Raw genomic sequence first — 26,042 nt, 5'->3', positions numbered from 1 at the left:
ATAAACATCCACTTAGACTGTGTGAGAAATGAGCACAAAAACAAAAACACTATTTTACACAGAATATATATTTCCCAAATTCCACTAGGTGCTTATTGGGATTACACCTAGTCCTATTACGCAAACTATATATTAAATTCTTCTTCAGAATGAATAATAATGTAAGCTGCTTTTATCTATTTATTTTTTATTTATGGTTTTAGATACATTTTGTAATGTAATTACAGAGCAGCTTTAAGTGCATGAGCACTTGGACTAAATATGGGTAGCAGATATACAAAGGTAAAATAAACCCTGTAAGTTTGGCCAAGATAGAGCATACCATGCTGAGGCTGGCAACCTTTGTTGTAGCAGATGACACTGATGGCTGATGCAGTGTGTTAATGCTGATGAGTCCGAAGAGCAGGATTAGGAATCCGTCCACCTGGCCAAGACACAACATCTTATACATTGCAAGCAGGTTTGGCATTCTCAAACCTGAGGCGGTAATAGCTCTGACTTTTCTCATCACCCACTAACCAGGCCCTGGGGAACAAGCCAGCAAGATTAGGGAATAAAAGGACACGTGCCTGTGTACTTGGAACGACTATATAATTCATCACTTCAGTCTCTCCTGCCTCATAACACCACCTGCCAGACTGTGAAGGGAACACAGTGATGGTCCTCTCACATGTCACCAGATACTGCGTGATATTCTCTAAGAGCATTCAATGAAGTGAACTGAAGGGAATCATGCTTAAAGGCACTTGATCATTTGAACTTTTTGTACTTGAATTCACCAAAAATAGCAATGCTGGCATCAGAAACTGCAAGTCCTGTGGTTCGAGAGACTTTCTTTGCTTGGTTAAAAGCAATATTTACAACCCCATTTCCAATCCAAGAAAGCCATCCTATTAAAAAAGAAATGTAAAATTCCCTGATAATTTTTTCTCATGTGACATCTTTCTATGTAGCGAATCTCAGGAAGAAACAAATCATAGTAACTTACAGAGAATTCAATAAAATTAGACCAGACCTTACCTAGTATCACCAAATAGACCCTGATAGCCATTTCTTCTTCTCCCGGCACTCGGTAGACTGTGACATTTAAGGGAAGAATATTGTGGATGTCCATCTTCAATGAAAATCGTTAGGTTGGACTCATCTCAGTGTGATCTGGGGGCAGCAGTGGCTCAGTGGTTCATGTAGGTCGTCTACAAACCGGAAGGTTGGTGGTTCAATCCCCGGCTCCACTTGACCAAGTGTCGAGGTCTCCTTGAGCAAGACACCTAACCCCAGCTGCTCCCGACGAGCTGGATGGTGCCTTGAATGGCAGACACTGCAGTCGGACTGTGAATGTTTGTGTGAATGGGTGAATGTAAGGCAAATTGTATAACGCTTTGGATGGCCATGTGGTCTGTTGAAAGCGCTATATAAATGCAGTCCATTTACCAATCTACACTTCAGCTGAACTGTACCAGTGTTGAACGAGACTAAGTGCAATCTCCTTATCTTGTTAAAGACTTTAGAGACTGAAATTTTTGGGACATTTCTCTTCAGTCACCAAACCACTTAAGGCATTTACCTCTACTCTTGCACTGACCTGACGTCAATAAAGCCGTGATGAGGCATAAGATGTCTAAATAATATGCATTTTGACCCAAAGTAGACACATAGAAAGTAAACAAAAGTGCTGTGTAAGACTTTATTGTTGGGAGCCTTTAGTATTGAATTAAATAGTATTGGAAAACAGTATAAAGTACATGGAATATGAGTGATTCTGAAGTTAGAGGGGTTTAAATGGAATATAACAGAATAGATCTTGATTTCAGTTTCGAGAAGGGTGGAGAACTGGACTTCAATGCTCCTCCTATTTCTGACCAAGCTGTGAGAGCTGTGGAGAAATGAATGGGTTTAGTCTCAACCGCTCTGATACTGCATAATCACATCAACATTTAAACTAAAGTAGGATTACTACTGTCATTAATTGTTCCGCTCACAGTAAGTGTCCTATTCGTTCATATAAGACCACAGAAAGATTTGGAAGAAGCAAAACACACCCCCCTCTTTTTCAGTCAGAGCAAAGGGGTAAAACTATATTAACGAGGAATAGATGTGGGGGACTAAAACTAGGCAAAATGCTTAAAAATATTTACAGCGGGAAAGGCACGTTATGACTTGGTGTCAATTTTGTTGAGACAAAGTACAACACAGATTTGCTTCAAGCAGCAAAAAGCATTCCAAGACACTCAAAGCAATGCTGTTCCCTCCAACTTAAGGATAATTGGTTGGATTTTACAGCAATCGATTGCAAAGCATCTGATTTTTCCATCTAATAAATTTGTATTTTTATCTGAAGTGCGGTGCAAATCGGGTGACTGACATCTTGAATGTTACATTTAAAAATCCTGTTTTTCATAACCTGCACTTAATGTAGTGAAGTGATTATACCTGTTTCATGAACTGGGCTGCATTGAAAAGCTCACTACAGCCATAAAGAACCCGCTTCCCTTGTCTGGCCTGTAGAGAAGGAGATCATTACACTCATCTTCAGAAGCAAACCAAGTTCTGACATGACAACTCTCTGAGGGATTGGCATGGTAATGTACATAACAATGTTAATGTATTTGGTCTTGGCGAAACAGATCTGCTAGGCTAACCAGCTGTGCCATGTGATAATGATGTCATTAAGTCAGATTGAGTTAGACCTATCGGACTGCGCCATCTAGAGTTTCATGCCAGAACTCTGTATTTCTTGTAGCACATTTTACATGTCAATATGTGTGCAGTCATACCTTTGTGTAGTCAACAAGATTTTGATACTCTATGTAATTGCCCCCACCAACGACAAAGACGATGGCCTGTGAAATGAAAATGTGTCATCAGCTGTTAAAGCTCAATAGTGCGTGAATTTCAATGCAAGCTGTACAAATGCTCTATATTAAATAAAACCCTGTAATATTTCTCAGAAGGACTCAAATGACCCTCCTACAGATGTGAGCTCAGACACACCGGGCCTTCAGCTCACTTTGTCAGCAGCAAGGCCTAATCTCCACTAGAAACAGAAGGCTATCTGTGCCATAGATTAACCCTGCCAGGTAACAGTGCATGGGTGCCAAACCATTAAGATAACGTATCAACATCCACATGGTGCTAAATCACAACAATCAGATATCGGCATTGCTTTATACACTCACCTCTTGAAAGGGGTTCTTGCTCCTTGGAATGGAGCTGAGGGAGTTAAATAGTTAGGATTAATTCACCATCACCGGCAGAGAGCAAAAATAGACAATATTTGCGGGGAAAATGACAGATCTTTTATTCTAAATATTTTTGTTGGAAATGTACAGGTTTGGCAAGGATGTGCAGATCCGTTATTTACCTAACTTCAGTACTGCCTTATGCGTATGTAATAAAGACACAAGCGGTTTCGAATACCTCCATGGATCAAATGCCTTTAACATAATATTTGAATACAGCTGGACCAAGTCAAACACAAAGATGTATCATCTGAAAATATAAAGAAACTACCTCTCGCTTCCGCGAAGCATCTTTGGATCGAAGTATCTGTAGTCATCAGTCTCCTACAAAAATCACAACACATAACATTAGGGATTACAGAGCGCGAAAGTAAATGGAAAGGATGGAATAACACTTAGAGCACCCTCCCCACATCACCATCTCCTAAAAACCACCTCATCCATCTACATTAAACGCTTATCAAGATCTAATGCTTCCCAGCAGCCATTCACCTAAGGAGGTTCAAGAAGCCTCAAACAGTAAAATGTCCTCCAGTTTTACTCAAAAAGCTAGATTATCATCTCTCTGCTTTGAAGAGTCTCGAAACAAATTGAGGAGAGCTGTCTCTGAGGCGAAGGCCAATGGCCTCCTACTTCCTCATCTTCCTTATCAGATGGGCCAAGCCTGTCTCTTCCCCCACAGGACCTCAGTCAGCCCGTCCTGGTGCTCTGGCGCATACTTCATTCTGGGAAGAAATACTTTGCCGTCAACTCACTGAAAAAAGTGCCTCACGGCATTTCCAACTGGTGAAATTCTCCAGATTTTTCTGCTATCGGCTTACCCTTGCTTTGTGCCGAACACACTCTTGCAACCTTGTTGCACAGGCCCATCTGCGAGGACTATCTGACCTGCAGCGGAGGCAGGAGATTCTGTAGCGCTCAGCTGCCCAGCTTTTTCAACAACAGCCGTATTGTGCAGGGCACTGAAATTCCAGTAGCTGAGAAGATGATAATACAGTTATGTTCAATTCAAGTTTATGGGCAGGGAAGGGGACGCATTTCCAGTTGGTAACAGAATATGGCAATCTGTCCACCCCAGCTTTTGAGACTGAGAAGATCAGAGGGACCCTGAGGGTGTTTCACAAGGAAATATGGTCTTTATGTCAAGTTACTAGAGGGGGAAGCTAAAATGCCACAGTTACACAAGCGGATGATTGCAAGAGCTAATATGTCAGCTAGCTGTCTCCATTACAGCGCTTTATACTTAAAATGCGTTGAAACAGTTCTTGGAAGTGTGCTTAGGGAGAATTCAAGATGTCTAAATAGAGAGGAGTCCTAGAAGTCATACTACGAGGGCGATGTCAAAGATTTGCCACATCATCTCTTCTGTGGTAATTCCACATTTATAAACACATTTATCTGCATCCATCATTCCCCCAGCACCATACCGACAGTTAGTTGATTTCAAAGCATCGGGAGAAATTTTCAAAGCAGATTTTTCCTTCAAGGCCATCCAATGATAACTTGAAAACAGCCAGTGTGTTCAAATAACCGATGCTTCATATACAGACGTTTTGCAGAGAATGAGATCCTCCAGTGTAGCAGAACACAATCCCATTATCGATGAAATAGCTTCGGCTTCTGTAAAGACGTCCCCTAGTGCTGCTCACATGAGGGGTTTTCACCTTTGTTCCACCTCAGAAAGGTGAAAAGCCCAAATGGGACTGCTTCCAAATCCCTCAGGCCTAGAAACTTGATACATTGTGCTTCAGGTTCACACACAAGAAACCCTCTTCCTCTCTCTCCGCAGGTGTTCCCCAGGCACATTAGCACAGTCACATTAACCGTGCAGCTCAGATTGCCTGGATTGAGGTCTTGGCACACTCAAAGTGCCTCTTCAGTGCCCCACTCAGTGTCCCATAGCACTGCAGAGTCATACGCTTTAATCCGCAGTGGGAGGTAAAGCAGTCTGCCTTGGCGATACACAATACCATGTGCACACCGGACACAAATACACCAATGATCGTTAATCATTTTCTAATTTAAGGTTTTAGCTAAGAATAAACATTACTCTTAATTACTGCAAGAGATACATACTAATGATCAGCAAAACAAGTTTAATATTTGTGCTTATGGGAAGATGAATGTATGTGAAGAAAGGGAGAAACAGACAAGGGCGCTCACCGGGTTTGACTTTATTTCCATCAAGTTGTCCAAGATGCGAGTAACCGGCAAGTTCTATGAAAGACACATTTGAGACTCATAATAAATCCCCAAAAAGAGATAAATTAAAAATAAACTTAATCACAAGCAATTTATCAGACAAAAGCCACAAGTGCTACAATATCAAATCAATTATGGAGAATCTAGAGCAGAAGTAAACAAAAAAACTGACCATTAATACATCACTTTTTTGGGGTTTTTTTTTTGTTAAGGAACTTTTTTTTGGCAGTGTATCATATCATATATATCAGAAGTTGCTACCATGATGCCTGGGTGTTTTTAGCACATTGTTTTGCTGTTTCGTAGTTTTTGTTTTTAGAGCATTGTTATAGGACTGTCTGGGGATACCAGCAACTCCAGTTTAAAGTATAAAGACATTCCGGTCAGCCATCTAGTACACTGTGATGTGTAGGGCGCTCTTTTTGGTGTTTTTAGGACACTGTTATGTGGTTTTGTGGGTGATTTTAGCTCATTGCTATGTGGTTAGTAGCCTGTCCAGGCATTTTTAACAAATTACTTCCTATGCTGATTAAACAGGCCGGGTGTATTTTCACATCGATGCGCAGTTGCCAAAGTGTTGGGTGGTTGCTCACTAAGTAAAAAGAGCCCAGCCTTTGTGATATTCTGGTCCTTAAGATACAGCCCAGGTAAATACTTACATGCTGTTTCAGAACCAGATTTTTCACCCCCTCCATCACAAACTGGGAGCCAGTGTTCATCACCCGTGAGAAAAGTCTGAAAAAGGACAGGCCAATGCGTTCAAAACACATATTACATCAACAAAAGGATTCATATTTTGAGAAATACATTTTTAGCTTCATACCCCATTGGTTTCACTCCACTGCTCCCGTAATTGGCTGGGGTTGCAGCCATCTTCGTAAAAGCTCTGGAAAATAGGTTATAATAGTTGCAACACTACTGTTCCCATTTTTCTACAAAATTTAAAGTAGTAACTAAGCAAATGTGAAAGTGTGTTATGGTGTGTTTGTTGACAATGGCCAGAACTTACTTCCATTGCTTAATGTAGTTAAGTGGGGATAAGTCGCAGCCTGCATCAACCAAGGCTTTTTTGTACTGCTCTAGATCAGCCTAAAAAGAACAAACTGTCTTTATTTATTCAACACTCAACTCTCAAAATCCAACAGTTTAAAGGATCTGTTTTTTTAGAATGAAGGATGACTTCTTGCTCACATGCCATAATCATTGATCAGCGTAAGGAGAAACTCTAGTTGCTGTTAGAGACAGAGTCGTCTATACCACATGAGTGAGAGGGCTGTTTTCATGTCACCAACCTCATTACAGTCTCAGAAAACAAACAACAAAATGACTGCCAACAATAACCTACGCTGGTTCATGAGGACACAGATGAAAGAAAGGATAACCAAAAGACGTAGAAAAAAAGTTCAAACTCTGAGCACTTCTTTTTTGGAAAGTCAAAGCTTTTACAGCCTGCACTGATAAACATAACAGAGGATGACAGGCCAGTGCGCTTTCTCCAGGGTTGAAATGTGGTCACTTGGACACTGTTTATTCCCAGCTTGGTACCACGGGTCCAACCCCTCGAAAGTGTCCTCAAATGTCATTTGTACGTCCATTTAGGTAACATCCCACAAAAGAGATCTTGCCATGAGTTGAACAAACCTGCTTTATCAGGATACAAGAGTAATAATACTTGGCCGTGGCATCAAAGCGTGTCAATGTTCCTCAAATCTGAGCTGCATGCGTCCCAAAAAAACAACAAGGCTTTTGAAGAAACAGTCTGAAAGTACAGTTTAAAAACCTGGGCCGAGCTTCATAGGGAATGGACAGAATGTTTTTGGCTCCATGTGTCCATAAACAATGAAATCCATGCATTTGCCCCTGATTATAATAAATTGTGGGGTTACCGAAAGCGCACATCAAGGAAGCCCACCACAGTCAACCTATGATTTAGGATTATTTATCTAGGACTCTTAAGGGAATTTTCTGCGACTGTATTCATTACAATTTAAGCTCAGTCAATAGCATTCAAGGCATAATGATGATTAACACAAAATTAATTTTCATTTGTCCAGCCTTTAAAAAGAAAAATATGGGTTAAAGCGGTGCAATGAGGTTTCACTAGTACAACCACAAGACGTACAACTAACCTTATCTATGTAAAGTTAAATCTAGCTTCATCCAATCAAACATTATGCCTAAAACCACTGTAAAAACGACTCAAATAATACATATGTTTTAACAGAACAATTAATGCAAGCACTTTTATAAAATAGTAAGGTTCACACCTTAACCACCCACCATCCCCAAAATTGGCCCCAATGACTTTCACTGTAAGTGCCTTACCATAATCTTGATTTTTGCTGTTTTTAAAGAAAACAAGGGACAAGTTGAGTTATTTGGGTGATAATCAATAGTATGCCACAAATGCTGTTACTAAACTCAACTAAAACTGGATTGTTCCTTTGATCTTGCTATGATCTGAATTTTCTTAGAGGATATAGCTGACCATGATAACGATTTATAGTTTGAATACTCTTTGTTCATGACTGTGATGTGGGGACTTACCTCAGATGGGGGCTGCTGGGAAGTGATGTAGTAGATCAGAAACAGCCTCATCTTATCTTCTGCTGTTCCAGCTACCAATAAGAACAACATTTATACAGTCATTATGCAAATGCGTACAGTTAATTTCATTTCCGGAACAACAAGAGTTTTTCAGTGTGTGTGTGTGTTTTTGTCCTCACTATTGCTGAAACATGATTAAAAAAAAATCACACATTGCACTTATCATAACAAGAAAGCACTGTAACACTTGAAAAACAACTGTTCATTATCATTATAGTTAGTGGCCATTCCTGTGTACTCATAAGAAACCCATGAACCTACAAAGGACCCTGTGGAGATCAAGAAACTGTGTCCTCTTGAAACCTCACAATGCTGGCAGGAGAGAAACAAATCTCATCCTGTGGTAGCATCACAGAGTCTTTAAAGCAGACTGCTTTCCCCTAGTGATGTGATGTATTTCAGGCCACTAAGCTGAAAAAAATGACTGGATGAGGACACAGGGTGGGATAGGCTTTCATTAGGGGAATGGGGTATGAGTTACTCATTCAATTAGTTTCGTTTGATCTCTCAGGATGGGGCTGTTCTTGGTAAAACAAAGTTTTATGACAGTAAGGCAGTATGCCATGCTTTGAGGGATATAGTGGTGTTTGGATAACAGTCAAGCTCAAAAGAGCAGCTGATGAGTCAAGGCTTATTAAAGCAATAAGCCACTTGAAGCCAAGTGTTATAGAGATTTTACCACAATTATGGAGTGCTGTCAGACAGTCTGTGTAGATTTTCATGGTTGCCAAGCCATAAATAAATCAAAGATCCTATTATTATCATCATCAATATTATTACTGTTGGAGTACCACCAGGTTATTTATTTGCACGACACATTTATTATTATATATATATATATATATATATATATATATATATATATATATATATATATGTGTGTGTGTGTATGTGTGTGTGTGTGTGGGGGGGGGGGCTTTCTTCAGCGAACTGTATAAAAGATCAAATTTACTCTAATCTAGGGCTGCACGATTTTTCTGATAAAAATTGCAATTGAAAAAAAATATTCCAAAGTTTACTGTGCTTGTTTGTAGGGCTGCACATTTTGGTCAAAAATGCAGTGATTACAAATATATAATATTACTATAAAATAATAATAGAAATAAAGATTATTATTATTACTATATAACATTTAATACAAAATGATATTACAATATCTCACCATGAAATACAGTAATAAAATTAAAAAAAAAAAAAAATTATAATAAAAACTAATATTACAATACTGATAATACAGAATTTCTTAATTTCTCCATTTTCCAATGATCAAACCATCATGCTTTTATTTTAGCAGGAAGCACTTAAAGCTTCTCAGTTTAGAAGTCCTTTTTATTACAAGTTTGGGAAGATAACCGGTGCATTGTTGAATTCCTTAATGCACATTAATAAGTTAACTCAACTGCATGAGAATACCCAGACAATAATAAATAAAAAAAGACGTGAAAATAATCCCTGACCTGGCCAATTAAGACAGGATTAAAATCAAGTATTAGTTTTGGTAATTACTGCATTACCACCTCCCCATATAAAAATAATCCTTTCTAAATAGGGTTTAGGGATGGTACTGATTACACCGATAGCCTTCAGTGCTTAAAGGAACAATCTACTATTTTTTAATAATAGGTTAATTTTCCAACTCCCCTAGAGTTAAATAGTTGAGTGTTACTATTTTCTATTCCATTCTGCCGATCTCTGGGTGTGGCGATAGCGCTTTTAGCTTAGCTTAGCATAGATCATTGAATCTGATTAGACCGTTAGCATCACTCTCAAAAATTACCAAAGAGTTTTTATATTTTTCCTACTTAAACCTTGACTCTTCTGTATGAAAATCATGTACTAAGACCAACATAAAATGAAAAGTTGCAATTTTCTAGGTCGATATGGCTGGGAACCATACTCTCATATCGGCGTAATAATCAAGGAACTTTGCTGCCATATAATGGGTGCAGCAGGTGCAGTGATATTACGCTGCGCATGAAATAATCCCCAGCTAGTTTGTGTTGTTGCATCAATAGCGGAGCTGCTGGGGACTATTTTCATGCATTGCGTAAAATCACTGCACCTGCTGACTGATTGAGATGCTTTTGAGTGAGATGCTTACGGTCTAATCAGATTCAATGATCTATGCTAAACTAAGCTAAGCTAAAAGTGCTAAAGCTAAAAGACATGGAGATCGGCTGAATGGATTAAAAAACGGTAAAACTGAACTATATTAACTCTAGGGGAGTTGGAAATGAGCCTATTTTCAAAAAATAGTGGAGTGTTCCTTTAACACAAGAAAGACTCACCATCAGGATCACTGATAATGTCCAGCAGGGATTTATCAAGTGTGGACTTGCTCATGAGTTTCTCCTCATATTCGAAGTATACATCAAGCTTACGGCTCTAAAGACAGAAAGGCAAATTTAGAGGTAAAATATGCTGCTCAACCTAACAGAAACAATACAATGTGCAGAGAAGATGTAACCCAAGAGATGAAAAACATTTTTCTCATGAAGCACTGACCTTGATGTGGTCCAAAACCGCTGTGGCAACATTGGTGTGGAGGTCAATCAGTCTCTTCTTTTCCAGGAGCTCAGGAAGAGAACTGTTTAGAGAGAAGAGCATGTTATCCTACTCTATCTGCACAGGGTCAGACAGGGGTACAGCGGTAGGCCTTTGTGAGTACAATGACTAATTCATATGTAAAACAGCTCTCAAGCAATATGAGACAAGTACTGGTTGAAATTAGATTACATCAGGATATTTTTTCTATACATCATTTAATAAAAACTGGAAAAATAAAAATTGTATATAAAAAAATCCTTGATTACTTCATTGTTGCAAGGAACTTCTTACCTGACAGCTGAAGTAAGTTTGGCAGTGTTATCTGACAACATACTAATGGCTCCATCATCCTCCCCTTCTAAGCCCTTTGAGGAAAACCACATTTTTCTGTGTTAACCAGCACGCGACAGTTCCATCATATACAATTTTGCATCAGCCTTATTCACCAACCATGATACTCTTGAGGCGTTTAACCTCATCCTCTTGGGCTCGATATGTATCGAGTTCCTCCTGCACAGCTTCTGCAACCTCAGGAAATGGACTGAAATGGTGACCAAAAATAATTCAATGCTTTCCATCCAGAAGTGACTGAAATGTATATTTACTGAAAATGTAAATATATCAGTATAAACTGCTGGATACAGTCCTTAAAACAGGAATGAAACGAAAACATTTTCCAAAACTGAACTGGTGATATTTTGCAAAAAAAAAAAGCAATGACATAAAATATTATTAGCAAATGTTCTTAAATATTTACAACCACTGTGACAAATCATTTGACTAAACTGAGAAAACTAGGGATGTCTTCCTATCAAACATTTACACGCTTGAAAGTACAGTTGGTTAATTAATGTCCTTAAAGGGATAGTTCACACAAAAATGTACCATTTTGGTGCCCACTGACTTCTTTTGTGTTTCACAGAAAAAAAGAAACACATCTGTTTGAAACAACACGAGGGTGAGTAAATTACTACAAAATGTTACTTTTTGGGTGAACTATTTGAAATTGTATTATACTAGGACAGAATAAGGTCTTTGGAAAGCAACATCAGATGTAATAATTTATATCAGACTTAAGAAAATACATATTAATTACACAGTCATTAGTTCAAAATACTAGAAGTATAAAAAAAAACACACACCTTAAAAACATTTAAAAATGCACAGCAATGATCTCCATTTGAATACATTTGGAGCTTTACCAACAGTAGATGGTTACCTTCCTTTGTGTTTTTGCCAAAATTTGTCAGCGGCAGTGAGATCATAGCTCTTCTTGTTTTTCTTTTTTGGCCGTGCTCCAGCTGGACTGGCCTCTGACCCTTGAGACTCCTCCACACTGACCCGGTTCAGGTGGAAGTCCTGATACAGTGACATATTGGTTAGGCAAGGCAAAAGAACTGAATCACAACACAATACAACACCTAAAATAACATGCATGCCAGCTTTTACTAATACAGAATAAAATCCCTCCGAGTACAGCTGCCATAGAGTCGAACTGAGATGATATTAAGGCAGAAGCAGTTTTGAGACGGTGGAAAAAATACCCAAAGGATTAATGATCACTGGCACAAAAAGCAACCCAGCACGTACATTCCACATTTCATGAAACCCCTTTGTCATTCATATGATAACTGCGATAGCTTCATCTTTCCATATGCTGCAACTTGGAACTATTTTAGGGAATAAATTACATTAACACTAGTAGAAAAAAAGGGAGAAATGAATGAATTGTGGGTCACACAAGTTTATTTTAGGTTCTGCTCACCAGCACGTCATGAATGAGAGCCTGATACGTCCATGTGTGATGGAGAGGAGTCGCTAGATCCAGGTTACGATCGGCAAGAACAAACAGTGGCCTCTGAAAACTGTGGGAGTGATGAAGGGAAAGGAGGGATATTTTTATGGTCTGATACTAAAACCTCTCTCAACGTTCTAGATCTTTCTTAAAGTGTCCCAGTTAGGGACACTTGACTATCTATCAATCTATCTATCTATCTGTCTGTCTGTCTGTCTGTCTGTCTAGGCTACCTATCTATTGATCCATCCATTTATCCATCTGGAGGCATTTGTTTTGGATTTAGGTGTTTACGATAATAATTTTAAGATTAAAGATTTATTGCTTTCACAAGTATACTCTATTAAAATCATTCGTATGGAGGTGTGCAAGACTGTGAGTGTGTTTTTGCTCCACCTGAACTGGCCAGTGCCCACGGTGTCTCCGGTGAACAGGCTGTTACGAGCGTCTCGCAGATTCTCTCTCAGTTTCTTGTCAAGTTTCTGAGAAAAAAGGGGTTTATTTAATGTTATTAATATTCCATTAGAAACTAGTTCTACAATATGTATAAAATACTTGAATCCAATAAACTGAGCAGTAGATGTTAATTTTGTCTCATATTACAGTGAGACATTCCTCTGCTGAACTAATCATCTAAAACTCAACACTGAAAGCAAACCAAGGTTGGACCCAATCCCACATATGGAACAAAGAGAAATTTTATACCATCAGACTATGAAACGTCCAAATGCACTGTAATGCAGAGATTAGTGTAGGGATTGAGGTGATAAACGAATGACCAAAGCCATTCAAGAACACTCAATTCTAGAATTCATCAATTCGAAAAGAGGATAAAGGTCTCTCAGACTGGTCATAAAGAAAGTATCAGAGGAACATTAAAAAACAGAGCAGTGAGTCTCTTACCACGGCTACCATTTCAGCAGCATTCCCTCTTGGACATCGGATAATTGGGACAGCACCTATGATAACAGGAAAGCTCACTGTACTGCCAATAGGAGGGTGCATTGAATATCTGCTCCCAAGCTACCAAGACACACACGATTACATTTCAAAAACACCAATTCAGGCCTGATCACTGCACTTAATTTGAATTGTGGTGTTTCTGCCATATATAATTCTAATAGTCATGTAGTAAGTAAACAGACCTAACTGAAATATCCAATGCATTATCTAAATATTTTTTTTTCCCTTTGAGCAATACACAAACAATATTAGGAGGGTTCTGCCACCCAGTGGCTCTTTATGACAGTTGAGAGTTAAACTGTTGGTTGTAATATGTGAATTATTATAAAAAAAAACCTTGCTCTTTAATTTTGATTAAATATCAAGTCTTCATCAGTCTATAATTTTCACAGTAACGTCTTGTACCATTAAAGAATGTTGCCTTATTAGATTTAAAATGGATTAAGAAGCAGTGGAAATCTCCATATGAGGAATGGATTGTGTCTACTTCCTGCACAAGATTTCAGTAAGCAAGAAAAACGGAGTTTTTTTTTTTGTTGTTTGATTCCCTTGAAGAGAGTAATCAAGATTGTGGCTCTTTGCCACAAGCCGTTTGGCCAAACAATGGAAGACAGAGGGAGTGATTGAGAATCCTGGTTGGAATAACCACACATTAAATCTGCTACTTCATTTGGTGCTGATAGTGGCATAGAAATAGTTATTATAACTTTTTTTTTAAGTAATACTTTTATTCAGCGTGGATACAATAAATAGTCAAAAGGGAAAGTAAAACATTTATAATCTTACAAAAATGTATATTTTAAATAAATTCTGTTTCCAGCACTGAAAAAAAAAATTAAGAAATGTTTCTTGAGCACTCAATCAGCCTACTAGAATGATTTCTGAAGGAATAGGTGACACTGTACAGGAAAATTTTGAATTTTGAAATGTATTGAAATTGCAATAATGTTTCACAATATGACTGTTTTTACTGTATTTTTAATCAAATGAAAGCAGCCTTGGTGAGCATAATAGACTTCTTTGAAAAAACATTCTACAAATCTTTTGAACAGCAGTGTATATGCATGGAAGGATAAACATTTACCGAGAGTGACAAAAAAGCAGAAGAGACTATCCACTATTGTGTCCATTATGCCATCCATGTCTGTGTCCATGATATCTGGTTTATTGATTGCTGAGGGCACAGAACAGTATTACCATTAATAACATTCAGATTACTAATGAAACAAACACGAAGTCAACACATCAAGCCACTCTAGCAGCTTACCATGGTAGGAGATGTGTTCTTTGTTTTGATTGCAGAGAATGAACATATCATCTTCAAGTGTGATGAAGTTCAAATATTGATCAAATACCTGAGGAGGAACAGAACAGTCTAATATTTGAACTTCATAATGAAAATGAGCAGTGCGTTATTTGATTTCCCTCAGGAATTCACAGAGGACGTCTGTTAAGTAAAAAACAAGCTTTAATTTAAAAACAAGATTTTTTAATTAAACGCTCTAGCAAACTGAATCAACTTTACAACAACTGTTTTCGACTTACTTTGGTCACCAGGTTTACAGCATTAGCTGCTAGAGCAGCACTTGCTATGTCCTCCAGTTTGCTTCTAGAGATTGCGGATATGAAGTTCAAATAGTACGACTCATAGAGTTGGTTTCGGAGATCCTGTAAAAGTGAAAATAACTTTTAGTTCTGAAATAGTGTGATCCTCACAGATTGTCCTGGAACGGGACTGACAAAAAGACTGACTCAATTATTCAGTGATCATATTTACTTGACATATCCTGTCAATGTTCTCCTCTGTGGGCATTACAAAGTAAATGGCAGGAACATCTGGAATGGGGTCGCGATCCGAGTGCAACAAGCTAGAGGAAACAAACAAAAAGTAAACGATCATTCAAATCAATCTAATCAAATATATATATGTATGAAAGAAATATATAACTAAATAAATAAAATCTTAGATTTCCTTACAGGTGCAGAGTGATGCCAATGTCCCGTAACTCTTTCACAGACAGAAGGGGAGATATGATGTCTTGGCCAAAGCGATCGTAAATAAGAACCTAACAACAATAACAAAGGGTAAATGTTCAAGCAAATTATAACTATAAAAGCATCCCTGAGCCACATTTAAGAAAAGCAAGGGCTAGTGGAAGGGTAAACCAATAGGTGTGTGTTGAGTACCCTTACCTTCCATACTGGCTCAGCTGTTGTGTTTTTCAAAGGAGGGGCATTGAAGTTTAGCATTCGCTTCAAAGCAGCTGAGAACAGAAACATCTTAGATATATAATACATCAACATTTTTAATTACTTCTATAACTACTAAAGATCATTTACTATCGCAAAAAGACTATTTTACTATTTTCGTTTTTAAAACAAATTATCTATTGCACATCCATAAAGAGAAATTTGATATCTCACAGGAGCAAGTGCACAGCTCAGCAAGTGTCAATAACCATTAAAGGCAATGTCAGCTACAGAAATAAAATCCATATAACATAATGATCATCACTATTTTGTGTCACTAAATATTAAGCATAATCATTTACGTTAAGTCACTATAGCTAGCATGTGAATTCATATCGTGGGTTCCTTATGACAGTTCTCTGTGATATTGACAGCCGTATTTTCTTGTACGAGCTGGTTGGTTATATGTAGTCAAATCACAAGTGCTTCTTTATCTAGTCAAGCAAGATAATAGTCCATCCATCTGATGTTATCCAGCTGTTACATGAACACCGTTAGCATCCTCAGCGACACAGACAGGACTGTACAATTTCAACTGTTTATGTATTCGGTATTATTGCATGTATTTTAAATACAAATGTTTTAAAAACCGATAAATCATAAACTGAAATCACTAATATCAGTTATATTAACAGTATCGAGAGTTTCCATATGAAATCAAACGTATAAAGAAACCTGTCTGTTTCTCCCGGACGGAGGCCGCCATCTTTAATGTTTATGCAGTGACGACTGTGAGGGTGACGTGGCAACGGCCAAGCGCTGCCTGCGTACAAGAACGCGCACGCTTACGTAGAGGATCACAGAGACGTAGAGATGATTGAGGTGCACACTATCTATCTGGGGGATTTGGCTCGGCCCTGTCAAAATTACAACAGTTGATTCAAAGTTGCTGGATGGAACAAGAGTTTTTTATTATTTTTATTTCAGTGGTTTTCACTCAGGGGGCCAGGGCCTCTAGGGGGTCCATGGTAAATTTCCAAAGGGGTTTCAAAAATGATTTAATTTTAATTATATTTAAAATGTGTGATTTTTAGACCCACATACATATGTGGACTTTATGACTATGAAAATGGATTGTAAAACTATTCATTATCATGTTTAACAATGATCCAATGAGTGAAATAATCATAAACCACTTAAACTAATATATTGAAATCAGTTTCATACAACTGTCATACAACAGTTGTGTCATACTTTTTCCCACAACCAACAACTTAGCCCAAATAAAATTTCTTCAGACCATCTTTTTGATGGTTCAGTAGTATTAAAACTACTAGATCCACAATCATTTAATAAATCAAGGGGGGAAACACTGAGGGTAACAGAAAAGTACAAAGTTTAATAAATTATGACAGATATAGAGATAGCAAACTATTATACACTCTTAAACTATGTCTGGAGAAATAAAACATTATACAAAAACAAAAGCATACCAGCTTCTGTATGTTTCTAGCATGGGTCTCAGGCACAAAACAGTGACTGATTCAGATAGTGGCAGCAGTTAGCCATTGTAGGGCAAAATTAAATAAATAATAATAATTGACAATTGCACCATCTTGTGGCTACCATAAACGTACAACCTGTTGTACCAGTGAACTGTTTTTCTAGAAATGAATCAAATCAAATCAATAAATTCCCATTAGTGCTAAATACACATGCTGTTTGACAGAACACAGTTTTTTTTTTTATAATTTTGAAAACACAAAGAACAATCTCATCACGAATATAAATTTGTGGAACACGTATTGCTTTGCAGCTGAAGACCTAATGGGGCTGAGCGGCTCAAGGCAAAGCTGTTAAAAGCTGTCTTTCTTTTCTCTTTAGAGATTCCAACTTACTGATAATTAACTGGGAGGACTTAGCAACACCTGGGTTAATGATAAAGTGAGGAGCCATCTATGATCAAGTAATGTTAACGTGAGTTAGGTTGAAAAATACTGCTTATATAACACTCAATAACTCCAATAAATAGAGCATTGTAGATCATTAGGTAAATCTACCTACTTTTTTTTTTTAATGTCCTGCATAACTGAGAACTGACACACTGTGTAATCCAAGTGTTTCTTGAAGAGCTCATATGAGGGTAGTATTGGCAGAATGAGATGATTGGCATCACAGTAGCTCTGAGGAAAGGCACACGAGGGGTCCGATGAGCTGAAGAAAGAAATAGAGGGGGTGGGATGGAACCCAATGGATGGAATCAAATCTGTAGCAGTGGCAAATGTTAGGATGTCCTTGAGTGATGCTGCACACCGACCCTCTGAAACACAAGGCAAAGGTTAAGATCATGCAAATAACAGCTTGTTTTCCAACACATCTTAATGTCATATTTGATTATTAGAAATATGCACAAGGATCTAAATACTTCCAACACACAATATGAATTCTGCAGTGAACGTACCGTCACACTCATGCAGATACTTTTTCCAAAAGTTTAATGTTGTGTGTTCTTTTTCTTGTTGCTCTTTTTCTTCTGAAAACTGGACTGTAAAGAGCTCCATGACTGATTCAGCTGTGAGCTTTTCCACAGGCCCACAGAAGACTGAATGGAAAGCCTCTGTACACATCTGAACCTGCTCAAACAGTCCTAGTGTCCTCAAACCTTCACGAAACCTGAGAAAGGCAATATGAACTTGAGCAAGTGAGAAAAAAAACATTAAACTTATCTGCTGTATACACTACTATTCAAAAGTTTTCTTAGTAAGATTTTTTTTTTCTTTAATTCAGATGCTTTAAATTGATCATAAGTGACAGTAAAGGCTTTTACATTGTTACAAAAAATTATATTTCAGATAAACTGTTCTTTTGAACTTTTCTATTCAACAAAGAATACTGAAGAAAAAATGCATCACGTTTCAGCAAAAAAGACTAAAGACTGAGACTGAAGACTGGTATAATGCTTTGCCAGCATAGGGGTAGATAAGTTAAAGTACCAACCTCTGCAGAGGCAGCTGTAGTCTGATGATCAGGTAGAAATTTAGTACATCCTCCACCAACATCTCCTTCTCTGAGAGTTTGCTGATCTTTCGCCAGCAACCTGCTGCTTCCAAATACTGTGACGCTGACTGCATTGCGCGTCTCAGCTCCTTCACAGAGTTTGCCTCTGCAATCTAAAAGTGCACTTAGAGTTTAACAGGTTCACGATAATCAAGTGTCTCAGTGCAACAGCAGTTTTAAAGTACAGCGTACGGAAAAACAAAACTCACCTGTCTGATTTTGTGTGCTAAAGCATTGTCTCCAAGGTCTTTTAATGTAGGTCTGTAGTTTGTGGGGTAGTTAAACAGACTATGGTACAGTGCTGGAGAGAAGAAGCCCAAAGGGGGACCTCCGTGAACCAAAGAGAGGGCCAACAGACTGCCGACTTCAAAGTAGAGATCATCCCTGAGAGCTGTTCACACACAACAACTGTTAATTTTGAAGGGCACCTAAGTTGTCAGCAGTGAGAGGTATAGGAATAGCACATTTTTTTAAGAAAAGTAAATCAAAAAAAAAAAAAAGGAGTCTTACCTTTTGAGTTCAGAGCCAGGTTTTTAGTTCCATCAGGCCCCTCAAAGATTTCTGACATCAACAGTTTTGAAACAAGCCGTCTGAGAAAGCGACGCTGATTTCTAATGTTGTTGCTGTTTAGTTTGTCTTTGGAGAATTTCACAGAAAGTGTGCAGCAGGGATTAAAGTCACTTTGCCGCAGAACCCGCAGAGCTGCTTCCAACACCCCATCATCATCATCATCATCATCATCATCTTCTTCCACAAGCACCTCTGTGAACTGCTGCTGTGATATCTGACAGGCCAGATCCATTAAGACCTCTGCAGAAGTGGCTGGCACACACTGCCTAGAATACAACGATAGAACTACTACTACACCAAAATACAGCAAAAATAAATAAATAACAATGAATTATTATATGATGATAAAATGTTATAATAATAATAATAATAATAATGTAGTTCATAAAACAACGATTATCAAATAATTCAATTTAATAAATTCAATTAGATTAATAATAATTATCATGATTAAAAAATAACAATAGATTTCATCATAGAGCACTTCCAAAAGTTTAAGGACGCATTTCAATCAGAACACAGCTTCTATGGTATAATGGTCAATTGAAATAAGAACATTTCCTATTCATATAAGATGCAGTTGATTAGGAAAATACCTTTTACTGATGAGTGAAGAGTGAAGGTCAGAGATATTTCTAAACAGCCGCTTCCTCTCTTGCCTTATAGTCAGTGGTGATTCAACATAGTTTGGCAATGACACTGGGGGAGAAAAACAATCCATGCCTGTAACTTTGGAATAATTCTACACAAGCACTTTTAAACAGAAGTTCAGATAGCTCACTTTTTCCCTCAACAGCAGCTTTACAGTCAGCACAGATCCAGTCGCTTTCGTAAAGCTTAAGGTTGGAACATTTTCGATGAGTTCCCCTAGATCCACACAACATGCAACGAACAATTTCAAAATACCTGTAAAGCAAAGGCATTTCTCATTTTAACAATAGTTAGAATCCTTTTCAGAAACAAACCGATTGAAATTTCATGATTTCAGAATGGCTAAATAAAATGCTCGGATTACCCTGACTGTGAGCTGTATTTGCGACCTTTTTGACTGCGACACTTCACAGCATCACAGTGCTGGTACACTTGCAATAAATCTCCATATGCATTTTCCTCCAATTCCCATGCTGCATCCCTGAAAAATATACAATATGTTAAAGGAATAGGTCACCCATAAAAGAAAATTTGCTGAAAATTTACTAAACCTGAGGTCATCCGAGGAGTAGGCGGGTTTGTTTTTTGAACAGATTTGAAATTTAGTATCACAGCACTACATTTTGGATGGCCTAAGGGTGAGTACATTTTCAGCAAAATCTATTTTTAGGTCAACTATTCCTTAGTGATATGCAAAAAAATATATATTCAAAGGAAAATTAAAAAATGCATAAATATAAAAATTTTAAATAATTTTAGCAGTCTATGAAGGATACAAATCAAACACTAACCAATCAGAATATTTTACATTTAATCACTACACATCAATATCATAAGGAAAACATTGGATTTACCGCTCTGGTATACATATTCCCATTCTGAGCATTTCCTGCTGAAACTGGTCCTTGTTATTACAGAGTGTGCATTTGAAGAAAAACATGGCAGCACTGTGTGCATAATGCTGAAACATAAGAGAGTAAACCCAGGCTCAAATTTCGAATCCCATATTTTTGTATTTTGTACCGTATTTTCCACACTATAAGGCGCACTTAAAAGCCTTTAATTTTATCAAAAAACGACAGTGCGCCTTATAATGTTGACATTCCCTTTAGAACAGCTCCATCTAGTAGATGCATAACGCAAACCCAGTCAAGCGTTTGACTGCAGTATCTTCTATTCTATGCGCTTTATAATCCGGTGCGCTCTACATATGAAAACTGTTCTAAAATAGCCCATTCATTGAAGGAAATTATAGTGCGGAAAATACGGTACTTTTTTTTTCATTCATATCATTCATCTGAATTTGTGGTACAATTACCTGTACACACTTTCTGTGAAACCAGCTGCCATGACACGCAGGACACTTGAGGACATTGTAGGAGAGGACGGGTTCAATGGGCTCCAGACAGACGGAGCAAGAGAGGGGCAGACTGGGGCTAGAGACGCAAGACTGACTAGGTGCGTGCTTTTTACAGAAAGACCTGCAAATGATTGCCACCATCAATAACAAGATAAAATTAAATTAACAGAAAAAAACAATAATAATAATAACACATTCAAAAGTTTGGGATCATCATGATTTAAAAAAATTATAATACAATTATACTTTTATTAAGCAAGGATGCATTAAATTGATCAAAAGTGACAGTAAAAGAAATTGATAACGTTGAGATTTCTATTTCAAATAAAAGCTGTTCTTTTCAACTTTCTATTGATCAAAGAATCTAGCATGGTTTCCACAATTTAGCAGTACAACGGTTTTCAACATAATAATATGAAATGTTACTTCAGCACCAAATAAAATAAAAAACCTACCCCAATCTTTTACATTTTATATTTCCATCTCTTCTTCCAAAGACAACCATCACATTTTGCATATCAGAAGAGACACTTACGGAAACAAGTCTGTGAACTGGAAAATAAACTCCTGCTCTATCCCACAGGGCATGTGGACCATTTGCCGACATCTTTTGATGGAGCACCCCACCGAAGCACCAAACTTTCTGCAGTACATGCACCTCTGCAAGTCAAAAAGAAATAGCTGTAGTCTCAGAAACATTTCTACAGCGTTAAACAGAACATGCCAAGGGTCTAATGTGTACTGTACTTACCAGCCTCAAAGATCTGCGGATCTCCTTTTTTATATCATCCACAAGAAAACCATGAACGTCTTCATCTTCCTCCCCTCTCTGACATATTCCACTGGACATCAACTGTAAAATTAGTGTGAAGATTAACTGACTTGTACCTTTATGCTTGAGTTATTATTTTGTTGAGACTTTTACGATGTACAAAATAATTTAGAATAAAGCTGTTAACTAGATTTACACATTTCTCTTGCCTTGCAACCTATTTGTGCTGTAGAACAGCTGGACATGATGTATGATCCATACATAGCATCATAAGAGATCTTATATTTAAGGGTAGAGCTTTACAACATTAGAAACTAGAAAGGGACTCCAAAATGAAATTCATTTCACAAATATAGATAATCGAAGTCTGGCTCACCAAACAGAAATAGTGGACTGTCAGTTTGTGCTGTTGGAGGGTGATCTTCTCTCCATACTTATCTGGAATGTTGTCACATCTCTTACAAAGACTACAGACTAAAGGACAGACATAGATATGCGATTCATTTGACAATATTGGGTTAAACATGGTTCATATCTGATTATTGGTATTATCGCGACGGAGAAATTCGTTGCTACATAAACCTGTAGGAAAAGCAACTTACTTAGGTCTTTGTCGTCGTGAATCTGTTTTATTTCGGTAGTCTCCTCTTTCATCGCTTTTATTATTGTGTATTACACAACGAGCATGAAATAAAGGCTAAATTTTACAATTGTGATTAAAAGAGCTCTAGCGGTCTGTTACAGGGCTTGGCAAGTTCAGTAACGTTAACCGCCATTGGACTCACTTTATTACGAGCTTTTTCTTGTCTTCTCTTTTTCGTAAGACAGAAGCACATAGTCCTTAGGTAACCGGGTTTTTTAAATAAAATTATAATAAACTGATATAACTTATAATTTTATTATGAGAGTAAGAGTATAAATCGCATGAAAATTCAAAATTCCCTCTGCCAGGGAAAATCCGCCTCTGCTTGCTTTTTGTTGGTTGAATTCAAAACAAAACAGACATTTTCCTGTGGGAGTGGCTTTGGGGTCACGAAACACGCAATTTCCGTTTATTTTACAAAAGAAAGGTATACGCATTTTCACAAAATATAACGTTTGAAGTTTGATTTTGTGGAAATAAGCTGTATGAGGTAGAAGTCCCACACTGACAGTAAGTGATACTTTTACATTATGTCGTTATATTTGATATTTCATACTAATTGTTTAGAGCTACATCAAGGTACCAACACGTTTTTATAATATTTATAAAAATAAATAAATACAGAAAAAAACATGATGTATTATGTAACACATGATCTGTAAACATGAAATACAACATTAGTGCTGCCTTAAATTTTGCAGGTGCAATGACAGTATATATTTAATTATTTTTATTATTAATATAATTTGTCTATAAAATCATATCATTTTACTTAATTTCACATTTTAATAAACTGTATATTTTTATATATTCAAAATTGTATAATTTAAAGCATTAATTTTACTTATTTCTGCTATCATTTCCTAATGCATTTATTCTTCCACTGCAGAACTGACCAGTGTTTGTAAAAGCAAAGGAAGCATATTTTATGATTAATATGCTGCTTCAGCTGCAGTTTTTCACTGCCTTTGCAAAGTAAAGTTGACTTTATAGACCACTGTGCATAAAATGGCTTTTGGTTTAATTAGTGTAAAGCATTACATAGCACTTAGTGTTCATTGATGTCTGTGCATTGATTACTACTAAATAATCAAAGGTTTGAAATAATATAACCCAATATGCAAGTCTGAGAAGAAAAAAAAGTATTTGAAAAGGCTACTGGATTTATCTACTCAGATTCCTACATTTTATGATACATAGAAAGCTTCTGACAGTTTTTCCAATGTGATTTTATATTTTCTATATGCTGTATCTGTAACTTGTTACCTTTGAAAACAGCTTTGGAGATACACTAACTGTTAAAGGATCACCACCTAATGTGCACTGCCTTCCTCTCCTGCCTTAAACAACAATCTAACCTTCACAGGAGAAATTCTTACTTCAAACTCTAATACATTTGAGAGGTGAGAAAAGAACTGATGGTTTCACACAGTGCCTGCTTTCATTGAAAGGGTTAAACCTAAAAGAATGTGCCTAGTTGATTCTTCATTAGGATCACTAACCAGTAGGTGGTAGCAGATCAAAACAGTTCAGAGTTTTGAGAACTGCTTACCTTCCCAAATCTGATACAGATCTTCACTTTATGATATTTGTACGCTAATTTGACTAGAACAAAGCATAGGTTTTAAAACCATGTTTTTAGTAAAGTGACCAAAAGTTGAATATTAATTGCAGACATTTCCTTAAAGCTTTCCCACTTTTAGTTGTGTGTGCCAATATGCTTACAATGTTTATTAATTTGTAACAATGAGCAGTTACTAATGAATTGTAATCACTTTTGCATTCATTTATGCATTAATTGTGTGTGTATATATATATACTTTTTCAGACTTGCTATAAAGCACTGTGAAATATGAGTGATTATTATTGAAGAATGAAACAGTTGTACACTGTCAGGATGTTGTCTTGTGTATTATAATGGAAAAGATTATGGTCACTGTAATGAGAACTGATTCTGGTGAAGAGATACTCCTCTACCACTCCAGCAAGTGCACACAACATCTGCATTCAGTCACTAGATGCACCTGTAAACTAACATGTGCTGCCCTGGTTGGCAGTCACAAATTATTCATAGACTTACTAGAGTGGATTAAAACAAATAAGTGCTGTGCTGCAACCTGATTCAGGAGACCCAGATCAAGGTCTTGACTTGCCTATTGTTTGACAACACTTGAGAGGGGGTCCTTGAATGCTCTTTTGACTTGAGATATAAGATTACAGGCCATGTTTTTCCTCCCTTCACTAAATTCCAGAGGGAGTCCAAACAACTCCCTCAATTTTCGATGCAGCACTTCCTCCCAGTGTCCAATGCTTCTCAGAGTTTGCATTATGTGAGCTAATTTAGCCAATTATGCACAGGTGTGATGCTAATTCTCCTCTCACATACTGAGCTCCCAACAGTAAAAATAGTATAATTATACAGCTGTTTCCATGTTTTCTTTCCCAGCCACTGCAACAGCCTCTATCTCACAAAAAACAGCGTTTCACTAAAGGCCATCTTGAAGAATCTGCCACGACTTTCTCTCCTTTCAACTCAACTGTTCATTGTTGTATTTTGTGAAGCAGGTGTGAGACTGTATCACACTCGGTGTGAAATGTAACATTGGATATTATAGCACAGGCACAAACTAACTTGGAGTCTACATAGCCTAAATTGCTCCATTTGTCAATTGAGAAAAACACGTTTTCTTGTTTTTCACTGGCAGTTTTGCCAATTATGTCTGGAATGTCACAGACATAGTTTTGCTATTACATACACTCTTAAAAAAATAAAGGTTCATTTATGGTTCTATGAAGAACCATTAACAGCCATGGAACCTGTCAATTGCACAAAAGGTTCTTTGTAGAGGAGGAATACAAAAAAGAGTTCTTTAGATTATCAAAATCTTATTCACTTTAAGAAAAAAATAAAAATACATTAGGAACTGTTCACTAAAAGGTACCCAATATTGTTTTTGCATGGCATCACTGCAAAAACCCCTTTGGAACCTTTTATTTTTAAGAGTGTAGGAACAGGAAAATGTGTAAATAGTAGTTCAATGAGTCTTCTAAATTCATAGTTACAGATGGGAGTGTTAACCAGGGCATACGAAAGTTAGTCTCAAATGTTTCTTAGGAAGTGTAATGCATTCCTGATCCCACACTTTCACACACCATCTTCCTTTTTTTTTCTTTCTTTTTTTTTGATAGTGATAGAGCTTACACCAGGGACAGCAACCTTTTCATTATATTCTGTCACTTTTGAAACATTTAATCGACATGAGCACCAACCCTGATGAACAGCTCTCTTCTCCAGACAAAAAAACGTATTATTATCAGGGTATATAAGAGCTGCAAACCAGTCCTTGAAAATGATGGCTGAGGAACACATTCCCCTGGAAGAAGTCAAATTAAATGATCATGGTCCCTAGTTAGCTGCCCTTTCAACATATTTGAATTTCTGTAGG

At 37.3% G+C, this 26,042-nt stretch overlaps 2 protein-coding genes across 2 annotated transcripts; both read right to left on the bottom strand.

The window, feature by feature from the left end:
• Nucleotides 1-1,670: 1,670 nt before the first annotated feature.
• On the bottom strand, nucleotides 1,671-16,367 carry LOC113098448 (sec1 family domain-containing protein 1). The gene is made up of 25 exons (XM_026263534.1): nucleotides 16,279-16,367; nucleotides 15,547-15,617; nucleotides 15,331-15,419; nucleotides 15,131-15,221; nucleotides 14,899-15,021; nucleotides 14,621-14,708; nucleotides 14,438-14,527; nucleotides 13,294-13,349; nucleotides 12,787-12,872; nucleotides 12,361-12,460; nucleotides 11,815-11,954; nucleotides 11,046-11,136; nucleotides 10,887-10,960; nucleotides 10,554-10,635; nucleotides 10,337-10,433; nucleotides 7,989-8,059; nucleotides 6,451-6,530; nucleotides 6,265-6,327; nucleotides 6,101-6,176; nucleotides 5,403-5,456; nucleotides 3,511-3,563; nucleotides 3,177-3,210; nucleotides 2,775-2,840; nucleotides 2,431-2,499; nucleotides 1,671-1,873 (listed from the first exon to the last, which is right to left on the bottom strand). The coding sequence occupies exons 1-25, from the start codon at nucleotides 16,307-16,309 to the stop codon at nucleotides 1,850-1,852; spliced, it is 1,899 nt and encodes a 632-aa protein (XP_026119319.1). The 5' UTR covers nucleotides 16,310-16,367; the 3' UTR covers nucleotides 1,671-1,849.
• A 549-nt stretch (nucleotides 16,368-16,916) lies between these two features.
• Nucleotides 16,917-22,933, bottom strand: LOC113098447 (G2/M phase-specific E3 ubiquitin-protein ligase-like). The gene is made up of 14 exons (XM_026263533.1): nucleotides 22,556-22,933; nucleotides 22,330-22,427; nucleotides 21,933-22,034; nucleotides 21,717-21,841; nucleotides 21,140-21,302; nucleotides 20,676-20,782; nucleotides 20,186-20,302; nucleotides 19,952-20,076; nucleotides 19,767-19,869; nucleotides 19,111-19,436; nucleotides 18,810-18,991; nucleotides 18,541-18,713; nucleotides 18,005-18,216; nucleotides 16,917-17,863 (listed from the first exon to the last, which is right to left on the bottom strand). The coding sequence occupies exons 1-14, from the start codon at nucleotides 22,605-22,607 to the stop codon at nucleotides 17,604-17,606; spliced, it is 2,145 nt and encodes a 714-aa protein (XP_026119318.1). The 5' UTR covers nucleotides 22,608-22,933; the 3' UTR covers nucleotides 16,917-17,603.
• Nucleotides 22,934-26,042: the final 3,109 nt, after the last annotated feature.

The sequence above is a fragment of the Carassius auratus genome, unplaced genomic scaffold (assembly GCF_003368295.1).
Source record: "Carassius auratus strain Wakin unplaced genomic scaffold, ASM336829v1 scaf_tig00216558, whole genome shotgun sequence".
In the NCBI taxonomy this organism is placed as follows: Eukaryota; Metazoa; Chordata; class Actinopteri; order Cypriniformes; family Cyprinidae; genus Carassius; species Carassius auratus.
This window is presented reverse-complemented; position numbering and strand designations above follow the sequence as displayed.